The sequence below is a fragment of the Lonchura striata genome, chromosome 7 (genome assembly GCF_046129695.1).
Source record: "Lonchura striata isolate bLonStr1 chromosome 7, bLonStr1.mat, whole genome shotgun sequence".
NCBI lineage: Eukaryota > Metazoa > Chordata > Aves > Passeriformes > Estrildidae > Lonchura > Lonchura striata.
Genome location: NC_134609.1, coordinates 15,108,661 through 15,129,588, shown reverse-complemented (window position 1 = coordinate 15,129,588; position 20,928 = coordinate 15,108,661). Strand labels below are relative to the sequence as shown.

General features: G+C 39.1%; 1 protein-coding gene across 1 annotated transcript in view; it reads right to left on the bottom strand.

The window, feature by feature from the left end:
- Nucleotides 1-20,928, bottom strand: part of WDFY4 (WDFY family member 4) — a 118,266-nt gene that overhangs the window by 46,191 nt on the left and 51,147 nt on the right. Inside the window, exons 37-44 of the mRNA XM_031505246.1 lie at nt 19,530-19,639; nt 18,378-18,569; nt 17,685-17,824; nt 7,099-7,176; nt 6,418-6,621; nt 5,483-5,534; nt 4,470-4,636; nt 258-406 (exon numbers count right to left, since the gene is read on the bottom strand). Coding sequence (XP_031361106.1) covers nt 258-406; nt 4,470-4,636; nt 5,483-5,534; nt 6,418-6,621; nt 7,099-7,176; nt 17,685-17,824; nt 18,378-18,569; nt 19,530-19,639 — 1,092 coding nt within the window. The remainder of the gene's footprint in view (nt 1-257; nt 407-4,469; nt 4,637-5,482; nt 5,535-6,417; nt 6,622-7,098; nt 7,177-17,684; nt 17,825-18,377; nt 18,570-19,529; nt 19,640-20,928) is intronic.

The window sequence follows — 20,928 nt, the reverse complement described above, 5'->3', positions numbered from 1 at the left end:
CAATGTAAGTGTGAGACTGTCCACCACCTCCATCTGTTTGAAGATGGTGTTCTCACGGCACCTCCAAAGCCTATGAACAAGCACCTATGTTAGTTATGTTAAACAGTTTTTTTAACAAATGGAAAGGATGGCAAACTTCCTGCTGTGCTAATATTCTGCTTGAAATCCCCACAAAATCTGTACAAATTCAAGGTATCCCTGTGCCAATACTGAATTTGACCAAGCAGATCTCTGGAAGGAGGGAAAGAATGACTCACCTGGACAAGCAGTGACGAGTACAGTAGACTTCCTCCAGAAGGGATAACACAAAGCACTCACAGATGTAGAAGTGCTCTTTGCCAAAGAGCAGCACCCCTTCCAGTGCTGTATGACCCTGCACAACTGCCACGGAGCACTTGAACGTCACCTAGAATGGAGGCAAGCATAAGGCCAGGCGCTGGCAACGCAGGACACAGGCAGCAGGCAGCTGGAGCCAGCGATGCAGAAATGCACATGTTTGTACCAAAAACCCTGCCATATTGATTCTTGGGTTCACAGTGACAAAGTCACAAAATCTCTGTATGACTGACAGAAGTCCAATCAGAATATATGAATCTATCAATCCAATTGGCTTAAGGATTTAGATAAACATTCTAGAATAATTTTTAAAATTTCCCTTGGTATCCTAAGACTCCATTTATTGTTTTTACTCCCAAGCAAACTAACTTAGCCCTTAAAATAGAGGAATGTCTAAAACACAATTTAAAAACATAGGGAATTTTTCAAAGTATTTTGTTTATTTATATGCTAGTTGATAGAAAGTGTTCTTGGGAATTGACTAGTTTTGATAAAGAAAATAAAGCTTTTTTTCTAGAATATTTTCTATGGCTGAGAGATTGTGCACAAAGTAAACAAACCAATTTAGAGATCAGAAAATTTTGTGGCCTGCAGAAAATTTAAAAGTTCTGATTTTAAATCAAGCAGTAGCTCATTGCAAAGAACTTCCCTTACATTTAGAAGCATGGAGTTCCTTATTTTTTTTCTGCTCATAAAATATTCTATATATACTCAGCTCCAAAATCTATGTCTATGTTAGACAGTCAACTGGGATGATCAAGGTCAACTCAGTGTTGTGCCCAGTTTCAACCAGAACCTCTTCTATTCCTAGGAAGGGGACAGTAGCTAATCATCTATTAGCTCAGTCTCAAACATATTGCTCCTGAAATTTTAAAACACTAATACTACCTTACATACTAAGAAAACGGCTCGCTGCTAAGGTCCTCCTTTAAATTAGCAAAATCCTGAATTGCACAGAATCCAGAGATGAATGAAGAATTTTGCAAGCTGAGTTCCTCTGAAGCTGCAAGGACCAGAGGGCTACATACAAAGGGATTAGAGAGGTATTTACATAACAGGACAACTTTCCTCTTTCAGAAATGTAATGCAGTATTCCTAAGAGAACAGACTGATAACTATGAGAACTGTCATAAAATCTGTTTTTCTCTTAAGATCTCAGTGACCTTATCTCTAACAAATTTCATAACAGCTAGGGACTATTATTTTATGGGGCATGCAAAATTGACCCAGAAATGGGATTAGTTTTACTAGATCATGTACAGTCTACATACTAGAGTAAGTATGGCTCTACTTCACTCTTTGCCTTTGTTCCTAAACTCCTATATCTGGAGTCAAATCTACAACCTTCCTTGCCATCCCAAACTACACATGGTCTAGCTAAGGTAAGCTGAAGTAGACCCTTCACTGCTTTTAGTCTTTAATGTTAGGATAACATAAATATTAAATTCATAAGTAAATTACATAAAATCTTGTTTCTACACTTAAATAGTTTACTGAAAAGCCATTACTTTACCAACAAACAGGGCGCTTCATTTTGAAATCACTTAGTGGGCACAGGAGGTTGTTTCCCTCATTCTCGGTTTAAGGGAAAAAAGCCAGCCCTGGGAGATTGCTGTGGGCAATTTTTCATGAAAATCTCTTCAATCTCTCTCCCCTCTAAATGATATCTAAGAGGAAGGTGGCATTTTTCCATCACCTCTCCCACAGGAATATCTGTCTCTGCAGGGATATGCCAACCACAGAACTCTGGACTGGAGTGCCTGCCATTATGTGATTAGAGACATGTATGCTTGCACTGAGAATACTGGGGAATTCTGCTCACATTAGCAAACCACATGGTTTCCTGAAGTAATTAAATAGGAAAAAGATTGCTTCTTCCCAAAAGGAAGGTAACTGAATATTGAAATATCAGGCAGATGCATAAAGCAGCTCCACAGACACAGAGTTGAAATCCAGACTTGTAAGAAATCCACCTCACCAAACCCAGAGATCATGTGTGTGGGTATAGGAGGCATGTGGACCATGAAGGAGGCTTATGACCACTAGTATGATCTGGCAAAAAAACCACTGTGCTATTCTGCCTAAGGCAGAACCAGGGCAAGTTAGTAGACCTTGTTGAGGGGGAAGAACACGTAACCTCTCTTTCACAAACCTTAAACTCTAAGCCCAAGTATTGTGCACTATCCAAAACAGTCAATAGTAACAATCCCTTTCTTCAATTTTATATTATTTCTTCACATTTATATTATTGAATAGATCTGCGTTACTTGAAGAGCTCTTGAACTAAGTAATTTTTTTCATTTGGGGAATGTGACTTATATTATTGCTGATGAGTAACAAAGATCTGACTGAGTTGTACTGCAGAATCTCCACCAGGTCAGTGCTGTACCTGCGAGTCTTGCATATTCAGTCTTGCATTGAAACACCAAGGAGCCTGACATTATCATAAATTAAACAAAAACTTTCATTTTCTGTCAAAACAGATCAAAACCCAGTTCACCAGCTACTAGAATCATTAATCAATGAAGCAAACATGACACAAAATAATTGAATAATTACCATCTAAGGTATTGCCCAAAGCCATGCATCTCTTGATTACTCTGTTCATTCAGATGCACTAGGGAACACATTCACTTAAACTCAAACACACTGACACACACTCAATGACTTTTCTGAGCGGTGCAGGAAATAAAATGGCTCCAGTTGCCTGCTTAAAGTGCAAACAGCTCAGGAGGCAGCCACTGACAAGGCAGGACCTCTGTGCACTAAGTGAGCACAGGACAGCTAATGTCACCCCCTGCTGCTTTTGTTAATACTTCTGTCAGCTCGGCGAGGCAGTGACTGCTGCTGGAAAAAAACATGCCTGGCATTTCTGATGGCTCCCTGCAGAGTTACATGGAGAAGAGACAGACAGCCTGAAGGCTCAAAATGAGATCAGTGCATGGAAATCATGCCTCACATTTTCATGTCTGTCTCCTTCTGCTGGGGAGAGGTGTAGGGAAGAAGGGGCAAAAGGAGGAGGGGCAGAGAAATTAATTCTATTACAGAAACAGACTGCATCAAGAACTCTGAGAAAGTCATACTAGAGAGCACAAGTGTGACCCCTTAACCAGTGGCAAAGCATCAAGAAAATATGGTGATGGTATTGAGATATTTTAATAAAACAGCTATTTCTATATCTGTGTACAACTATCACAGCACTGTAAGGTCTGAGTTTACATACTGCAAGTATTTGGCTTCCACTATGGGTTGCTGACTCCTGGGCCACTGATGGAAAGATGCCCCTGAAAAAAACAGGTACACTGCAAAAGATGAAGGAATGAGGCCAGCTTGTCAATTTTGTTGGTGTTGTCTCAATTAAATTGACAACATCAAAGACTTTTTCTAAGAGTCACCCTTATTTACTTATTTACACAACTCATATTCTCCTCCAGTGCTTCTGAACCTTAAGTCTCTTCCTTATATTGGGAAGAAACCTTGATGAAGGGCATCCAGTCCAGTACAAGAGCAAAGAAAGAACAGAAATGTTTTGAATAGATAACACATGATGGATGCATCAAAGAAGAAGCATGGAAAGTTTACATGGCCTTAGAGGGAAGAATCTGTCCAGGACTCATGGGGGGAGAGAAAAAAATACATGTAAAAGGAGGAAGGAAACATTTCCTGGTATTCTTCAGGAAGACATGAAAGCACCACTGAACTAGCAACCTAGCAACAAAACTGGCATACTCTTCCAGAGGTTACAAATAAATTTGATGTGGGCACTGCTCTGAGCATAAGTAAAGATTGTAGAGCAGCACAGGAGTTCTCAGAGTCTCAGAATTTGCCATGTCTTAGGCAAATTCAGACATTGTCTCATAAGATAATATCTTGCTTGCCATGCCCAAGGTAAGCTTGGGCATGGTAAGCTCCTTACTGCAAGGAATTAATGTTGCTCTTCAAGAAGAGTCTGTACAGGAGTTCATACACAGTATAGAAAACTGTATTTGCTGTAAGGAAACAGAGTAATGATGTCTACTGTAGCCTGAATTCACCTGAACCCCAAATTGAAAGGAACAGATAGGCCTCCATATCCAATTCACCCTCTAAAATACCATGTCCTCAGAGAAAATTTTCTAGTTCATCTTTCCTACCTTTTCACTCTCTGCAAACTCCTGCAATATAATTTGTCTCTCCACGCATAGTTCCAAGAAGTCTTCTGAATGGAAACTTTCATGTAGAGCTGGGAAGAATGTAAGCTGGTTACAATCCACTCCTGTCTGATCCATCTCCCTCTCTGCTCTATTTAACATCAGCTCTCCTATATGAGTATAAAAGAGATTGTGGTTTTAGTGGCAGTCAGATTACACTAAAAACAATTCAATTTAGTCTTTCACTCAATCTATTCTACCTTGGGAAATAGCATTATTTATCTGCAAAAAACAGGCAAGAGAATTAAAATCGTGACTTGCTGAAGAATGATGCTTATTTCAGGGAACCAGAGACAGATACATTCAGTCAGTCATAATTCAAACAAAATCCCTATATTTACAGAAGATTAGGAAATTAGGAAAAGAATTTAAATGGTATCCTCTTAGGGACATGGACTGAGCAGGATCTTAAGAAAACCCAAAGAGAGACAACTCACTTATATCTTGCCCAAGCTATGTCTCAAGTTTTGCAAACTCATGCAATGCACACAGAAAAGGCACACTCAGTCTTCTATTAAGGCTTCATGCAGAAAGTACATAGTGGTTCCATCTTGTTTGGAGTCTAAAACAATAAGCTCCACTCATTTATTTGCTAGGCCCTATTGCAGTAAAAAGTAAACAATACTGCATATTTTCAATGGCTCTTATTCCAAGTTTAAGCAACTGGGAGCTTTCCAGGTACCCAAGTGCCCAAAGCTTACACTTCAAAATAGCTTTCCTGCTTTAAATCTTTCAGGTGGCAACAAGAGAAGAGCAAATTCTGAAGATAGTTGCTATATCACCTATGAAATTGGCATCAGTTTTGTCACAGATGTTACACTGACAATTTCACCCAGAGCACCAATGATAAGGAGTTTTTTTCTGGATTAAACTGTGACCTAGAAATTCATACCCTAATTCCAATTATCTTTGACTGTTTAGATCTACTGTCTTGACTATGCAATGTAAAAGGTTACCTGGATTCACTTCAGTAGGGGAAGTTGTTTCCTTTCTGTTTCCTAGGAGAACCTGAAAAGAGATTAGGTGTGACTAGAGTGGAACATGCAGGTAGGTAAACATAACTTTGCCAACAGAACCTTGTTGGCAGAGAAAAACACAGATTTAGAACTATGTTGCAAATAAATGCCTTGGAAATTCAAATAAACTCATTGGAAAGGAACAAATAAACATCAATGGAAAGGAACCTAAAGGAACAAACATAAACAATTAAGGAAAAGAGCTATTATCTTTCCAAAGATGATCGTACATGAGGCCAGGTATAGGATAAAAATCATACTATTCAGTATACAGAAAACTGCCACAATCCAAGCAGCACAAAAAAGGCTTTAGGTATGAGAACCTTATATTAAAGTGCTTCAGGCTTTCATTGATGGGATTTGGCATTTTGACATTAGAGGACGAGACAGTAGTAAATACCCCACATTCACAGTTCAGTCTTAGCTTAAACCACTCTTATTTCCCCCTTTTGGCCATTCACCACTTTTAGCAGCACCAGTAACAGGACAGTGCAGCCTTCTAATTGGACTCTGCTGCATACATTGGGAAGCACTATATCGTTGAGATACTACTAGCAGAAAAGCATGGACAGCTTATACTGTCACCTGTATGGGGAGATTTTATACAGAAAAGAGAAGAAAATAATTCTGTTGCTGTTAAATACATTGCAGCCTTTCTAACCCCTCAAAACCAGATCTCTTCAGTGGGTTCTCTATACATGGAGCAGCATATTCAGAAGTCAGGTGATGAGAATCAAAGGAAAGAGATGTACATGTTTGTCAAAGGTTGGACTCTGCTTTTGAAGGTCTCTTCCAACCTTCATGCTTCTCTAATTCTATAAAGTCACAAGCAACTGTTACAGACATTGTGCCTCTCCTGCAAAAGCTTTTTCTACCTCACTCATCCTTTGCATTGTTGCCACTTGCGTGTTCAGATGTTGAATCCTCCTCCTCATTCGTGAGGGCCCCTCGTAACAATCAAGAATCCATCGTGGCTCTAATGATCGTGAAGAATCTCTCCATGGGCCCCCTCTGTAGAAAAGCTGCTCCTCAAGTATCATCCAGTCCTTGGCTGCTTTGCTGTAAGCACACTGCTGCATCTGTGGGACAGAAGCACTTTATGCCAGAGTTTGGACACTTCCCTCCTCTCAGCCACCAGTGGCACTGCCCCAGTGATTCAGAGGGATCTATCCAACCCACCAGATGGGACCACTGCAGAGGAGTGCTGCAGGTCTAACAAACACCAGTTCAACTGACCACTGGAAGCGTGCTGCAGGAGATGTTACTAGTGATAAAAATAGTGGTTGTCTGACTAGATGATACAGTGACAAATAAAAGAATGTCACAAACTTGAAAGTGGCTGCTTTCATAAAATTTCCAACTCAAAAGCAGTGAGCCAGAACCACATCACAGCGGTTTTTCACACTTTAGCAGTAATGTCAGGAGAGGAATGTTGACTCATCAACGCTCAGCAATTCTTTAGGTACAATATTCATCTCACTTCTAAAATGCTCAGGGTAGTCCAAATGTAACCTTTCAACAACAGAAAGCTGTTGCCCAATATTCCTGTCCTTTACCTGTATGTGGTCCTTGTACAGAGAAGCATACAGCTCCTGCCCAACTCTTCGGTACCGTTCCATACATGACACAAATCCCTAGAAGAAACATCAGAACACATTATAGCAAGGTGCTGCGGGTATAAATCTTGTGAGGGGCAGAAGTAGGCATTAGTTGTTCTGTCTTTTACAAGAAAAATTAAGGAATATGGCCTGTGTCTGCAAGTCTGATGGCTCTGCAGTGTAGAGATGACTCAATCACCTGAGAGCAAGCTGCACACTTACACCACAAATATAAACAGACATCACCTTAACAATGGTCATTACTGGAAATATTCAGAACTTTCTCAGAAGAAAGAAAACACCAAATACAATGTAAGGCTCCTCTTTTTGTAGCTGAATTAGTACTGCAAATAGCATAAATTATAACTGTCTGTTGTAGAGACTCCAACTGGGGTAAGGATCTATAGCGAGATTATAAAGGAGGGGTGAGTGCCCCCAGTACCATATGAAGGCTGTCACATCCAGCTGAACTTCCTTAAAAAATGTAAGATTGTTGTGAGTCACAGCATGAGGCTAAACATGCTGTAAAGTCCTAGCCCTGTACTCCCTAAAGCCATGGGTCAGGTAGGTAACTTTTAAATGCAGGGACTCTGTGCCACGCTGGCAGTGGTCCCTCATAGCAAACTTCTGGCTGCTGCTTGCGCTGGGCTCTAATTAAGTTAACACACAGGGTCTGGGTGTTGTGCTGATTACTGCTGGCTGCCAGCCAGGTCTGTAACCCTGCTGTGAAGTCACTTTTATTGGTGTTTCCCTGCAGGAAGCTCCTGTTTTACACTGATGAAGTAATTATATTTTTGTTTGTTTAAAGCATCATTAAACCTGTAATCACAGTTGTGGCCTCACAAAACTATTCCATAATTCATATAAAACTCCCATAAAGGCTGACCTAGAAAGCAACAGCATCTCTGTGCTCTTAAACCAGTTCTGGTATAGGAGAAAAGCTGAGATCCTGGCTCCATGTGGACTTGGGGCAAGACCATTCAGAGTAGAAAAATCAATCCCTCCATTTTAGATATTCACAGGCTATAAGCCAAGTCAGTGCTCTACTGGCAGCTGTTTCAAAGTTGCTCATAGTCTGTATTTCACTCATGGTCATCAGTGAGACCCCTGAGGTCAAAGTCCACATTGCAAAGATTCTCACTGACCCAGCTCCTAGGCCTTGAAACATATGAAGGGTCCTAAGAAGAACTTCTGCTACCCACATCTGGTCAACTGAATACTAACCACTTTGGCTTCCAAATGAGCTATAGCTAGCCAGCTTCAACCAGATGAGCATGCCCCTATTTATCTCACAGGAAAACCATCTGGTTGTAAAGTGAAATGAACAATTAACAAAATTGGAGATGACTATGACTGAAGAAAAAAACAGCCACACAAGCCAGACACCAACACACAAAACAAAATCTGAAAAAGACAATCAGTAAACATGGAGAATATAGACCTACATTGGCTATCATTTAATAAGTGTCCACTCAAAACAATTATACTGTAATGCCTAATGAATAACTAGTGCAAACAATTTTCTAACAAATAAACAGATTCCATTAAAAATTATAGGTGCTATCTTTTAAAAGAGCAACTCTTTATGGAGTAGATTAAATACAGCAGTGCCACAGTAAAATCTATCTTAAGAACAGGCCAGCTTTGATAATTGCTAATGTAGTGTAACTTAAGGTTTGAGTTTCATATGGAGAAAAGCAGGTATAAATGTAAGAACTGTAAAGCAGATTTTTGGGAAGGGCATACTAAAGGGCCTTATTGATCAATCCTTTCGTAAAATAGTAGGAAATAATAGGAAACCACGCTTTAAGTCTTTTTTAATACAGATTTCTCTACTTTGCAGCCTTAGGCAATCACATTGTAAGTAGAATCAGATAGCTTTGCTGCCACATATTCCCCAGCCAATATTTAGAGCTTGAAAAGGTGATAGAATTCACAAGTTCTTTTCCTATTAAAAAACCAAAACAAATCACAGACTCAAATCTCTTTCTTGACTTGTGCATGGAATTCTCAAATAGGAGAGAAAATTATTAGTACTGAGGAAACCCAGGGTGTGAATTTTCTATAATGTCTTTCAAGTAAAGCAATTGAGAGACTGTTTGTAATGAGGAAACAGTTAAAAAAACCCAAAACTATTGAGGTTTCACTTGTAAGTTAACAAAACTCTACTGAGCTTTGGAATGCTTTATGTCTGATTTTTTTTCTTTATATATATATAGATTACTTAACACTCTTGCATCTCATAAATATTCAGGCTTGCCATAATATATTCATATTGCATGATACAGACAGCACACATACCACAGTTCTTTCCTAAAGAAACATTATGTCATGAGGGCTCTGCACTTGGCAATTTTCTTTGTATGTGTTGGGTTACAGAACACTCATGCACACAAAACTATGTGCCAAAACTCTTAATAAATGAAAATAAATATCAAGACAAACTAATTTTGGACTTGTAAGAGACACAAGGAAAGTCCAAATGTTCAAATCCCTCACTGTGCCAAGCAAATTATCCCATGGATGATAATACCCACATACTTGTTTTGAAGCATGTGTTTTAAGTCATCTGTTGGTAAGGGCTAGAACTAGTGATATTAGTCCACAATAGCTCTTCTGAGCAAAATATTGCAAGTATATAAACATACATATTAAGAGCATTAATGTAGCATCACAGCTATAACCCTTGTGCAGCACTTTTGACCAGTACACCTTAGAGATCTTTATGAGAGAAGGCAAATTCTTTAATTTACAGATGGGGAAACTAAGAAGTGAGTTTCTGGAACATCACAGAATCCAAGAGCTGAGTTTCTGGAACATCACAGAATCATAGAATAGTTTGGGTTGGACAGGACCTTAAAGATCACTCAGTTCCAACCTCCCTGCAATGGGCAGGAACATCTTCCACTAAAGCAGGATACTCAGAACCCCATCCAGACTGGTCCTGAACAGCTCCATGGACAGAGAGTCCACAACCTTCTGCCATTAGGACATGGCTGCAGGGAAAGGGGGTATGATGGGGCAAACCCAACCTGAATTAATTTGAAACAGCCTAATAAGCCCACAAAGATGCATATGATGAGAGCATGAAGTAGTGGGAGGGGGAACCCTTTTGGGTAACCAGTTTGGAAGTGCCTTCTGCTCTTATGTTCGCAGTGGCAGAGAGTACTCTAACACAGCTGCTGTACTAGATATTATATCATATTCCAGGAAGAGTTCATATACTTAATTCCTGTAATTTGGTCTTTCACAATTCTAAAAGGAAGGTCTTTTAATCTAGTTACCAATACTCAAGTAATCACTAGGTTTTTAGACAGTATGTCATGGGCATAGAAAAACAGATCAACAGGTAGTGAGCTCTTAGGGATGCCATAAACTGCATGTGAATAGCATATGTGACAGTAGCAAAGACTTTGTGCATGGCAAAAAGAGATCTGAGGACTTTGATTCAAGAAATCACTATGTTTAGGGATATGTTTAGGTATGCATTTCACAACTTTGTATATAGGTTGTCTGCTAGTGTAGGGGGGCAGCCTTTCCTTTAAACCAAACATGAAAGATACCAATTCACAGATACCAATTCAAATGCATATACAGCACTTGAACTTCAAAAGTGACAATTAAAAATACTTAAAATCTCTATGGCTCAAACTCTGAAAGAAGAAAATAAGAAATTAGCATCATTAGAATGGGAAAAATTACATTGCCCCAATGTAGTAAACTTCACATCTTGAATCAAACAGAAAAGGAGATGAAATAACACTAAGGAAATGCCATTTTATAATGAGAAAGTTGTTCCTTTTTTCTTTAGTATATATTTCCCATCAGCTCAAGATTAAATGGCATCCAGTTGTGGTGTAGCATTGCTCTTCTCAGCAGCCCCATATGCCACTTCTGCCTGCTGGACTGCATGCCCTAACCAGTGTGGATGAGGATGTGACCGAGTCAGGAAGGAGAGAGTTTCTTACAAAAGCAAATGATTTTTGCAGGCATCATCTAAAGTCAATACTTTTTTCATAGCACATTCTTGAACCACTATGACTTACACAGGCACAGAGCCAGATTGTCAGTAAAGTTTTGAGCCTAAATTCTTTGGAGACATGAAAACTATCTTCTTGTATTCATGACAATTTTCATGCTCCTTTTTCCACACATCTACCCAGCATGTGCAATTAAAGCTCAATATTTCTGGTTCTTTCTTGCTAAATCAATCAATCCCTTCCTCATCAGGCTTGCTACAGAGGACAGGATTGCAGCCACCATGGCAGCTTTACAGAGAAGCATCTGAGTGCTATAGTAAACTACTAGAGCTCGGTGAAGTCTCCAGTGCAGCAGCCCTGTTCTATCCAGATAGAGACAAAGTGTGTAACATCTCCAAATCTGCTCCTGCTACTGAATCTGACAGAGTGACCAGGTACACTGCCACCCTGTGCAAACAATAAGCCACCCATCTTGAGACCAGATTACTTTTCAAGTAAGTAACTATGCACTAGGCAGCAAGTAGGTTCATTTCAGAAAAGGAAAAATTGTTCCATTACTCCCCAGGTAATGATCATTAAGCTAAGGCAGATAATGTTTTCCTTAGCAGATTAAAGAGGAGTTTATCCTGGTCCTTCACATGCACTCTCCACACTGAGGGTTGTTTGCAGGCTCTTTTGAATCACAACATTGTTATTGCTGTGTGCATTTTATTGTTGCTTTGCCAGAATTCATTTAGCTTTTCAACAGCCTGAGTTCCAGCAGTGAAGTGTTGCATGGAAGCTTCGCGCCTCAGCCCGCTAGGAGGCTAATGCAGTGTGCCAACTGCTCCTAAGGATCCTGGATGGATTCCTGGCATTGCCAGTTGGTTGGGGAATAGCAGACCTAATGAGAAAATCCTCCATATTTCAGTACATCATAAATGTACTCACACACAGGGGTGAGTTTCAAAGGGTAAACCCTAGAGTGTGGTGTGTACATGTGATGAGACTTCCACACTGTATTTATCAGCTAAGGACAGGCAGTACAGAAGCCAGTCTACTTCTATAGCAAAGATAAGTCTGTATGTGTGCATGCATACACACAGCCCTTGAACAGATGACACTCCTGAACAGATTATTTCCTGGGAGGACAGATAACTTGCCTCCTAATAACAAAAAAAAAAAAAATGCAATGAGAGTCAAGGCATGTTTGTTCTTTAATCCTATTTCTGAGAATGGCTTCTGTGACTTTGGGATAGTTCATTGAACCCCTTGAGGACTCGTATTCCATCCTGTTACAGCAGAAGCATTAGGTTTTACGTCTGAAATGAAAGGTGAAGGTCAGACTTGGGCATTATGGGGAATAGCAGGGGAGTCTCTTGCCTTCACTTGTTCTCACTCACCTTACTTAAAATGTCGAAGTCCTACAGGTATATGTAACTTTGGGCTTTATTACATGCTATTATCTAAATGCATTTGTCCAACAGCCTCATGAGCTGGCATTTTCTGATTACATTCGAATCATGGCTTTTATTTAGGAAAATTTGCCCTTCTAGTCCTTTAGCTGATGAAAGAATTCTGTAAACATTAGTATGTGCTTAGGGGTCAGAGTACAGAAAAAAAGAAACATCTCTCTCCTGACTCGTAAAAATAACAGTTCTCCTAAAATGACTTAAATTTAAAGGTGACAAGACTACTTCTGGGTTTTTTTTAGTGCATGTAGTTCAAGCTGCTCTGCAGCAGAAAGTATAAATAGAACACAGATAGATACAAGCAAACTTTAATTTGGCTAGCAAAGATGAGAGCAACAAGAAATGAATGGTCACAGGCTTCAGCAAAGTTTGCAACCTATACACTGAACTAGAAGAAACATTTAAGTCAATCTTGCAGAGATTTCTAGGACATCGCTCGATTTTCTGTTCTTTACTTTTAATGTTAAATTGTCACTTCAGTCTTTTGGATTCAAACCATTTCTTTCTGAAATTATTATAAACAAAACATTGAATCAAAAAATTGGAAGAAAGACCTATTTGAACCAAGAAATTTGAAAAATTATTTTTCTATGTATTCAGCAAAGAAAAGAATAATCTGGTTCAGTGGTTAGCACACATTTCTAGGGTTTTTCTGCAACCAAATAAAACTCCTCTTTCATCCACATTAACACCATTCAACTCATTTGGCATCAGCTCTATTATGTGAAAGTAAAACTCTGCAACCAGCAGCTCTTGGAAGATAAGTCTTTGGTGCCAATAGCTTTAAACATTAAATTCCACTTGCTGAAATCCAATATCCAAACTTAAGCCTGACCAGACACACTCTCTAGCTTGAAAGGCAAATGGATATTTTAAAACAAGATGCAGGAGAAAACAGGCACCATTTTCATGCAATGTGTAATTCAATGAAGGGACTTCACCCCCACAGAAGACCACTGAGTTTAAAAACACAGGAAAACTCCCTCTGAAGAGCTACCCACAAAAAATTTGTAAGTGATAGCTCTTGCGTTTCAGATTTTAAGATAAAACTGCTATCAATCAAGAAAGAAACAATTGTGCTAGGATAGGTTTTCTACTGTGCACTGTGCTATCACACACCATCTCCTGTAGCACCATCTCCTCTAATGAATTTTTTTGGGATCAGACAAAGGGGCCTGTGAATCTGAGTCAGCCTAAAGACCTGTATTTATCATACAACAGTTATATTTCAAGTCTCAACTAAACATTTGCCTTCAATGAGTGGGGAATTGATCCCCACATGTTTCAAAAAGTTCAGTGATTTGTATCACATAATATGAAATACCTCTATATTTTATGTTTTCATGCTATTCTTATCTAACATTGTGCTGTTGAATTATTTCTTTATGATCTTGTAAACAATCTGAAAATGATAAATGAGCAGTGTGTCAGATATATGTGTAAGAGGACATGAAAATTTCTTTGTTCAAAGTTAAAGAAACTTTTTTTCAGCTTGCTACAGCATGCTGTAATTTAGCTTTGAGCCAGTTATTAAACAAGACAATAATATTATAATGGAAATTGTTTAATATACATCATTAATACTAAAGTGTCTGCTTTCATTGAAGTAAAAAAAATGTGTGCTATGAGCAGTTTTGAAATGAATATTTGATTCCAAAGTTCCCTTGTGCATTTAATGACATGCTAATTTACATTTTAATTACTTCCTAAGAAATCAAAGCATTTGTTGACAGAAGAACATAATGTCAACTTCACGGTGCACTGTTGGTGGATAGTTAATGAACTTAATTAGATAATTAGTGATGTTAATTATCCTTCTATTATGAAGATAAACATGTTACACAAATGATGCTCTTTTCAAAGAAATATCATTAAATGTTTGCTTGTTTTAACTCGGTTAACTTGAAAAGCTGATAAAAGACCAACTGAGTGACTGGTAAAAAAAAGATTTAAGTAACGTTTCTTGCTTTGCAATTACAAATTAGGAATTTTCATAACCTCTTCATTCTGAAGATTTGGATTAAAAAGGGGATTTAAAAGACATTATCTATTTCAAGTTATATGGGCCTTTGGCATAGAGGGATGCAATTAATCAACAAAAACAGTAGAGGACAGGCACGGCCAGGCCTCCTGTAAAACTGAGAAGGCTCTGCATTTCTTGTAAAGAATAACAGCTACGTCTACAGTTCTGAGGCAGTGTGTCTTACAGGAGTTAGAAGTGTGATGTTTGTAACCTTGCTCAGGCACTCATCCTAAAGAATCTCAGGACAGGACATGGAGAAGCTCTAACTGATTTACATTGACTGAAACACAATTGCTACAGTAGTCCTTTGCTGCTTTTGTAGCTTTTTTTATGATATCAAAAACAGTCACAGTCATTTTCAACCTAAAAATTAAATACCTGTAGTAGATTTTGACAGCAAAACTGGGTGGGAGGGGAAAGGAAGAAAAAGAGCAAGAGATCAAAAGGCTCACTTTGAAACAGGAAAGTCAGTGATTTGAAACCTTAGGCACTGTATTCAGTCTTACAGACCTTCCTGCCAGCAAGTTTACCCAAGTCTGTCACCAGTAAGCATCAAAAAATCCAACTGTGTGCAATGTTCCTCATGCTCCTGCATGACCACTGAGACTTCCAAGAAGATACAATCCCCACAGCAGATCATTGCCATTCTACTACCAGAAATGGAATGACACTCTTTTCTACATGATCACACCTCCCAGACAAAGCCATAAGCAAAGCATGAGATAGCACAGTGTATTCAGAAATATGCAGAAAACACAGCTGCATTTGATGGCTAATTCAAATACTTGCCACCAAACTGCAGGAAATTTGCTTTGCTGATGATGAAGAACATGAGCAAAAGTACAGCAGAAATGTGGGGTCTGAGCTTCTGCTGGAGTGAATAGTTTGAATTTTGCTTTTTTTTTTTTGATTGAGGATTGGGCCTCAAATGCACTCTTCCTATATTATAAATAATCACAGGGAAAAACTTAAGAGGAGCATGTTTTGCTGCTTGTTTTTCATTTGTTTTAATCTGTAGCAAATACTAGTATTGCTTCAACGTCTTTGTTTATTTTTCAGTTGATAAAGGAATCAAGCTAATAACCCAGTAAACAATGAATTTCTTTCTATTGGGCACACCTTTGAAATCCTGGGTGAATGTCTGCACTTCTCTCAGTAATTAGGAGCAAATGTTTTTATTTTACTATGGGATTTAAATTCTTTGTTTCTTGCTATGTAGTTAATGCTGTTATTTTTCCCTTAATCTCCATGTTTCAACCAGGTGCCTGTTGCTTTAGGACATAAATCCATAACTAGCAGCAGGGTAAACAGAGGCCAGTAGTAAACACAGAAGTCACCTGACACAGAAAATGATACAAAATTACATTACACTCCTTTTTAAAGTGATTGCCAAAGTTGTCAAAAATACGAGTTAAATATACAAATACCATTTACTTATAATGTAACTTTTCTAATGTAAGTCTGTGAAGGAAGAGAGCTGTTGAGAGGTTAATGCAACATTTTCTTCCTCTTATATTTCACCTCTCTGAAATGTGCATCAAACTCTGAAAGACAGGCTGGAGGGGGAGAGGGAGAAAGAAGAACATTTGGAACTGAAGCTTCATATCTCATTGAGAAGAACAATTTGTCAGAGCTATGGAGCTGTCAGCACTTGACATGATAAGGAATAACACCAAGTGAGTAATGTTTCTTCCAAACCCAGCTCCTTTAATTACAAGCAGCTTCCTTGCAGAAGAGAAACAGAAGATGTAGAAACACCAATTTCATGCACTTGTGCCTGAATAATGTCTCCGTGCTGCCTTTTCCAGATGGCAACCTTTTCACTGGAGGAACTAATGATGTGGGCATATTTAGGGAAAAAACAATAAGAGAGTCTTTAACCTTCAACAGCAAAAAGCATGTTGTACAAAATGTTCCTTGGGATACATTTACAAATATCAATTACATTGCTCACTGAGGTGTAATCAGCTGTAATAATCAAAATTAATTTTAAAAAATAATTAAACAGACCCCAGGGCAAATAGTCAACACTCTTGTAGTATGACATCACAGTATGCATATGTACCTGGGAAGAGCTTGCTCACTCTGTAAGCAGCAGTGTGATTTTAAGGACTGAGAAGGATTCTGAGGCACGCTTAAAAATACCTGGCAGCTCAGAGAGGTACTGTCAGACACAGTAGCTGACTGTCACAGTCTGCCTGGTCAACACACCTGCAAGTGAACCAGGCATCACCAGACATAGCTGCAATATCCTATACCTTGACCTAGAGGAGTAAGGCTCCCTAAAGTATGGCTAATAACAGACTCCTTGTCTCCTCAGGAGGAGAAAAAACACCTTAATATGTTGAGCAGCACAGTAACACAAGCTTGGTTTGAAGCTCTGAATATTCTGTCAATGCACTTCTGCCCTACCCTATAGCTGGTTACTCTACCCCTAGAACACTTGAAAAGTAACATCTATCTAGTGCTTTCTATGTCTGTTTTTGACAATGCTAAGCAAAAACATGGAAATGACCCTCTCTTTCAGCAAAGGAGGAGCTTATGTACAGAAAAGATAGTTCACATCTTCATTGCTGACAGAAGGAATTATGCATATCCTCCAAAGCCATCCCCGGATTATACACCAAGACTTGTTTCCCTACCTCTAGGGACTAAACAAAAATTTGGACCTTTAATACTTCATATTGAGCAGAAAATGTAAGGATAGTACTATGATAACATCAGAGCCTGAAGGACAAGGTTTGTGTAGGTGATGCAAGCTGGGATCTCCTCACCTTGCTCCACCCCAAGCAGAGGCCTGTAAGTACATCTGGGCTGCTTAGGTTTTTCCAGTGCCATAATTGGGTCCTATGCAGGAAGTATGCATTATTAGACTATAGGAACAGGCTGCCAAGAGAAGTTCTTCAGGTCACTATTTCTTTGTGATCATTTCTAGCAGCCTAGAAAAGAAACCTCAGCTGCAATACCTGTCTAGTTAACAATGGAACATGTCAACCAACAGACACACTCAGAAGCCTCCCAAATCAGATCCAGAGTTATAAAACAGGCAGACCAGTAACAGACTCAGAAAAGACAGAGAGCAAAATTTACCTCTGATTTGCATGACATTTCCTTTGTGTTTCGGCCAGGAATGAACCTAATAGCTGAAGAGAGGCTTTCACTCCAGGAATTGTGCTTGCTCTGGGATAGGCTTGGCCCTGCTTTATTCTGGAGAAGCTTCTTTTCAGATACTGCAAGGGAAAACAGAAAAAAGCTTTTAAGACTTGTAGTTGAGCCTGTCAGAAAATAGAGGGGTTCTATCCCCATTACACAAGACAAAACAACGTGGCAGTGTGTCACTCCAGATGAGTGATGTTCTATTTTTATGAGAAGTGAGTTAACACATACTTCTCAAGCTTTTATTTAAAAGCCTCACAGAGGTCTGCCATAGATCTGTTTCATTACACAGACATGAACTTTGAATCACTGTAGCACTACACACATTGCAATGCCCTTCTTTCAACCATATATCCTCCCTTTTAAATCTTCCTATGGGTTACAATCTTCTAAGATAATTTCTCTTTCTTGCAGTACAAATGAGCCCTGGGACACCACCAGGTGAGTACAGAAGGGCTGGGTTATGATACAGTAAGCAATCACAGCCCTAAATAAGAGAAACTGAGGATCTATTTTCTCAGCAGGTGAGGAAAGGCATAACCAAGGAACAGCAGCTTTCCACCGGGTGCCCCATTTACCACAACATTTTTGCTTACTACAATGAGTGTTCAATAAACGAACAGAGACCTAGCAAGTGCTGCCAAGCTTTGGTCATAATTTCTTCCCATAAAGGAGTGATCTCTGTTATCTTCATGTCCCTTTCTTTGTCATTTCCTTTTACAGAAAGATCCATCTTGTAAATGTCCTCCAGAGCCTGCCGCCTCTGAGAAATGAGCTGCTTCCAGATGATTTCTACTGTTCTCAGAATCTCCTGGCGGACTAGGAAACAAAGTAAGACCAAAAAGTAATTCTTCTTTTATGTTTTCAAGTCAAGCAACAGGTAAAGCAAAACCATTTCATTTGGAAAAGCACTGGTTCAGAGTAACTGCAAGAGTCAGTGGAGTTGTTCCTTTTTGTCCACTGCCTCCACAGGTTCTAAACTAGACTAGTTAATCTAATACAGAAAACAGCAGGACATTCCTTTTATGCTATTTGAAATCCTTGAAAGAAACAAGTAGGAGTGACACATGGTTTTAACTGGTTTCTTCTTTGGAAAACCATTTAATCAGAATTCTGATGACCTTATTATCATGCATAGAATGCTAAAGCACATAAAGGATATTCCTTTATGTTGCCAAGCATCACTGGAGATGGCGGGGCAAATGTAATCAAGTTGTGAAACAATTTGACACAGCAGGAGGATCCAATACAAGGAAGTACTGAGTTGTTTTACTCTATTTCCCTGCAAACCAGATTGATTTGGTTGCATCTTAACCAAGCTAATATATATCTAAAAATAAAATTTAAAAAAATCCCTGCTCTGCTGCAGGGTTCAGCTGACCACACTGAATACAAACCAATTTTTTTCCCGTGTTTCTCTGAAATGCTCCAATACTTTTTTCTTCATGTAACAGACAAACCCTCTAAGGGCCTTGAAAAAAAGAAATAGAGCAACAAATGTTGTATGGATCTGGCCCCTTATACTTGGCCATAACATGAAGCAGAGATCTCCAAACTGATACTCATTACTCCTGAGGATGCTGGGGGTGACTTTTGAATAAAAAAGCTTAATGCAAACACAAGTAATTTTTAGCACAACTCTCCTTTCTCTGTGCTGTGCCTGCAGTGCCTGTACACCAAAGAGGAAATAAGTGGCACTTGCACAAGCTGCTCTGATAACTGCTTAACACAGGTATTTTCCTTCTCGCTAAGCCACAGGCAACACGTGCCATAAATTACCATCATCTGGCGTAGGCAGGCTGCCCTTTTCCTCTTCACTGGGTGCAAGGAAAATTTGATGATAAGAAGCCAGCTTTGGTTTTGCATCCACCCCAAAACCTTCTGAACAGCTGTGACAAAGGGGAAAAAAAGAATAAAAAGGAGGGCAGGTAAAGAAACCAGACTTAGAACAAACTGAGAAGAGTGAAAGAGCTACAGGTGTTTCTGCACATCCAGTCCTACTTGATTCATTTAGTAGATGAATATTTTCAGGTTTGGGGCTTATAGCAGTCATGTAATACCACAGAATATTCAGCAGATGGGAACCTAACAACTGCCAGTCTGGTTTTCAAAGGCAAGAAGCAATCATCATGACCCTGTAGATCACTTCCTTGTATGTGCCTTATGCCTGCACTTTACTGTATTCGTACCCAGCATTCACCCCAATCAGATAGAACACTGGGCTGTCCAGTCTGCATCCAGCCTTCTTGCACCTCCCCTGGGCATCTTGTACTTTGTCTCTTTATTCTGAATTCCTTTGCTAGAGGTATCTGCCACTATGTGGAAAGCAGTATCTTGCTGTACCCTACACTTTATCCATGGTGCTAAGTTTATAGCACAAAATGCTATAAACTTAGCACCATGGATACTATTAGCATGTAGATATGATTATTGAGAACATCACCATGGCCAAGAGCACTTCTGCTTTGGGACAGGGGGCTGTGCCACAATCTACCAGTCAGGAGGTAAAAGACAAGGAAATTCAGTACAGCAATAATACTTCAAAAAAACAGAAACATTCTTGTTTAAGGTATCCAGACAATGGGGACTTTCTCACAGAACTGCTGTCAATAACAGCATATATAGCCACTAGTAGCACAAAATTCTTTCAATTCTGAACAGGCCCTACTATCTGGGACAATCAAATCCTTGGGTATGCAAAGTTGCCATTTTTATTTCTGATTTATTTTAAAATACCACAGTTCTGATTCCCTAGATTTGCTGTGTTTAGCTTTTGGATAACATAAATCCTTCTGTACTTTAGTAAAAAAAAAAAAGTTTGTGCTCTTACTCCATAAAAACAATCCTCACCCCATCTCAATGGGTTTGGCTTGGAAATTATTATCTTGTATGAAATAAGAACATCCAGAAAATATCTCAGGAAATGCAACTCATTTCTGGTGTGATACTGTATTAATGGATTCAATTCAGACCAAAAGAGTACAGAAGGTTATCACTGAAATAACAAACATCAAAGTGAAAATTGCACTTGCCAATATTTGCTTTTTCTCACAAAACTAAGCTTCCAAATTAATTCCCCAGCTTACATTAGCAAGAGTGCATCTGTTTTATTAACATGTGTGAGAACAGCAAGCAGTGGGTATGGGTGGTCTAGCCCTACCCAATATCAGAACAACTA